This window comes from Fulmarus glacialis, unplaced genomic scaffold (assembly GCF_000690835.1).
Source record: "Fulmarus glacialis isolate BGI_N327 unplaced genomic scaffold, ASM69083v1 scaffold39813, whole genome shotgun sequence".
NCBI classification, from domain to species: Eukaryota; Metazoa; Chordata; class Aves; order Procellariiformes; family Procellariidae; genus Fulmarus; species Fulmarus glacialis.
In genome coordinates, this window is record NW_009204538.1 from 49,066 (window position 1) to 50,333 (window position 1,268).

General features: G+C 49.0%; 1 protein-coding gene across 1 annotated transcript in view; it reads left to right on the forward strand.

Moving 5' to 3' along the window:
* Window positions 1-844: 844 nt before the first annotated feature.
* LOC104074765 (homeodomain-interacting protein kinase 2-like) overlaps window positions 845-1,268 on the forward strand; it is a gene marked incomplete at both ends in the record, with an annotated part of 8,419 nt that continues 7,995 nt past the window's right edge. Inside the window, one exon of the mRNA XM_009575023.1 lies at window positions 845-968. Within this exon, the coding sequence (XP_009573318.1) occupies window positions 845-968 (124 nt within the window). The remainder of the gene's footprint in view (window positions 969-1,268) is intronic.

The following is a 1,268-nucleotide window of genomic DNA, read 5'->3' on the forward strand; positions in this document are numbered from 1 at the left end:
TTATTTGGTCATCTCCGTGTCCTGGCTGGGAATCCTCCTGGAGAGCTGAAGCAAAGCTTTTACCTTGTCCTCTCCTTCCTCAGCAGGGCTAACACCGAAACTCACAGAGCAGAGGTGCCTCGGTGGGCATCTCCTGAAGCCAACAGTAAATGCATAGCGGGAGTGCTGCCGCATTTTGGCTGTTTGGGCTGGAAGGGAAGAGGAAATCTAATCAGGTGCCTGGGACAGACTGGGAAGTGAAGGCTTCTTGGCTACTTCCTCCTGAGGAAAAGGCTTAGGTCTAATAGATCTAATTACGTTATTTCTGTTTTATGGTTACATCCATTTGTTTAAAAAGTCAGTAATCCTTTTATACCAGTCCTGTAATGATTATTTAATGTCTGGCTGTTTGTGAAGCCCTCCGAGCTGCGTGAACAGAGGATGCTTCACTGCAGGGAGTCCACACAGTTCCTCCACAGGACAACAAGCTGGGTCCGACAGCCTCAAGTGGGGGCCTTAATTGGGTGGCCTTGAATGCACAACGTTCATTTTTTTTTTTCTTCGTTTTCCCACCTGCCGAATGAAAATAATGGTAGTTCTCTCCTTTGCAAACTGCTGCAGAACATAGGACTGTCTCTTGGTGAAATGCTGCCAGAGGACTCTTCTGCAAGGATGAATATTCACCGACTTGTGCTTGGTTAGCAGATGCTTTGCTGGTGGCCAGTGGGGCCCTCAGCTCCGTAGGAGCAGTGACACTTGTTGGCAGCAGGCAGCTTCGTGAGCGTCGCGCTCTGCATGGGCCTCCCTACGCCAGCCAAGCGGATCTGCTCCCGTTGCTGATGTTTTCTAACCTCTTCCTTTGCAGAGCCCCTGAAATCATCCTCGGTTTACCGTTTTGTGAAGCAATCGATATGTGGTCGTTGGGATGTGTCATTGCAGAGCTGTTCTTGGGCTGGCCGTTGTACCCGGGAGCTTCAGAGTACGATCAGGTGGGTATGGATATTGCCCTGGATGCTGGTAAGAGCACGGATGTTCGTGGGTTGGAGGTTTTTTTCCCTTCTCTTGTCAGAGTGAACAGATGCCAACTTTTTCTTTTTTGCTAATAGGGGATATGTAATTCTTACCCCCCCCAAGTCAACTTTTTCACTCTCCACCTGGGGTATTTATTCTAGGTAACCAGTGTGCTGTTTGGTACGCTGGCTTTTAAGACCTGACTGCCTAAGTGAAATCTCAATCAAGAGTCAATGCTGCCGTTGACTGGAGAGCTCTGTACATGTCTCTCCTCACTG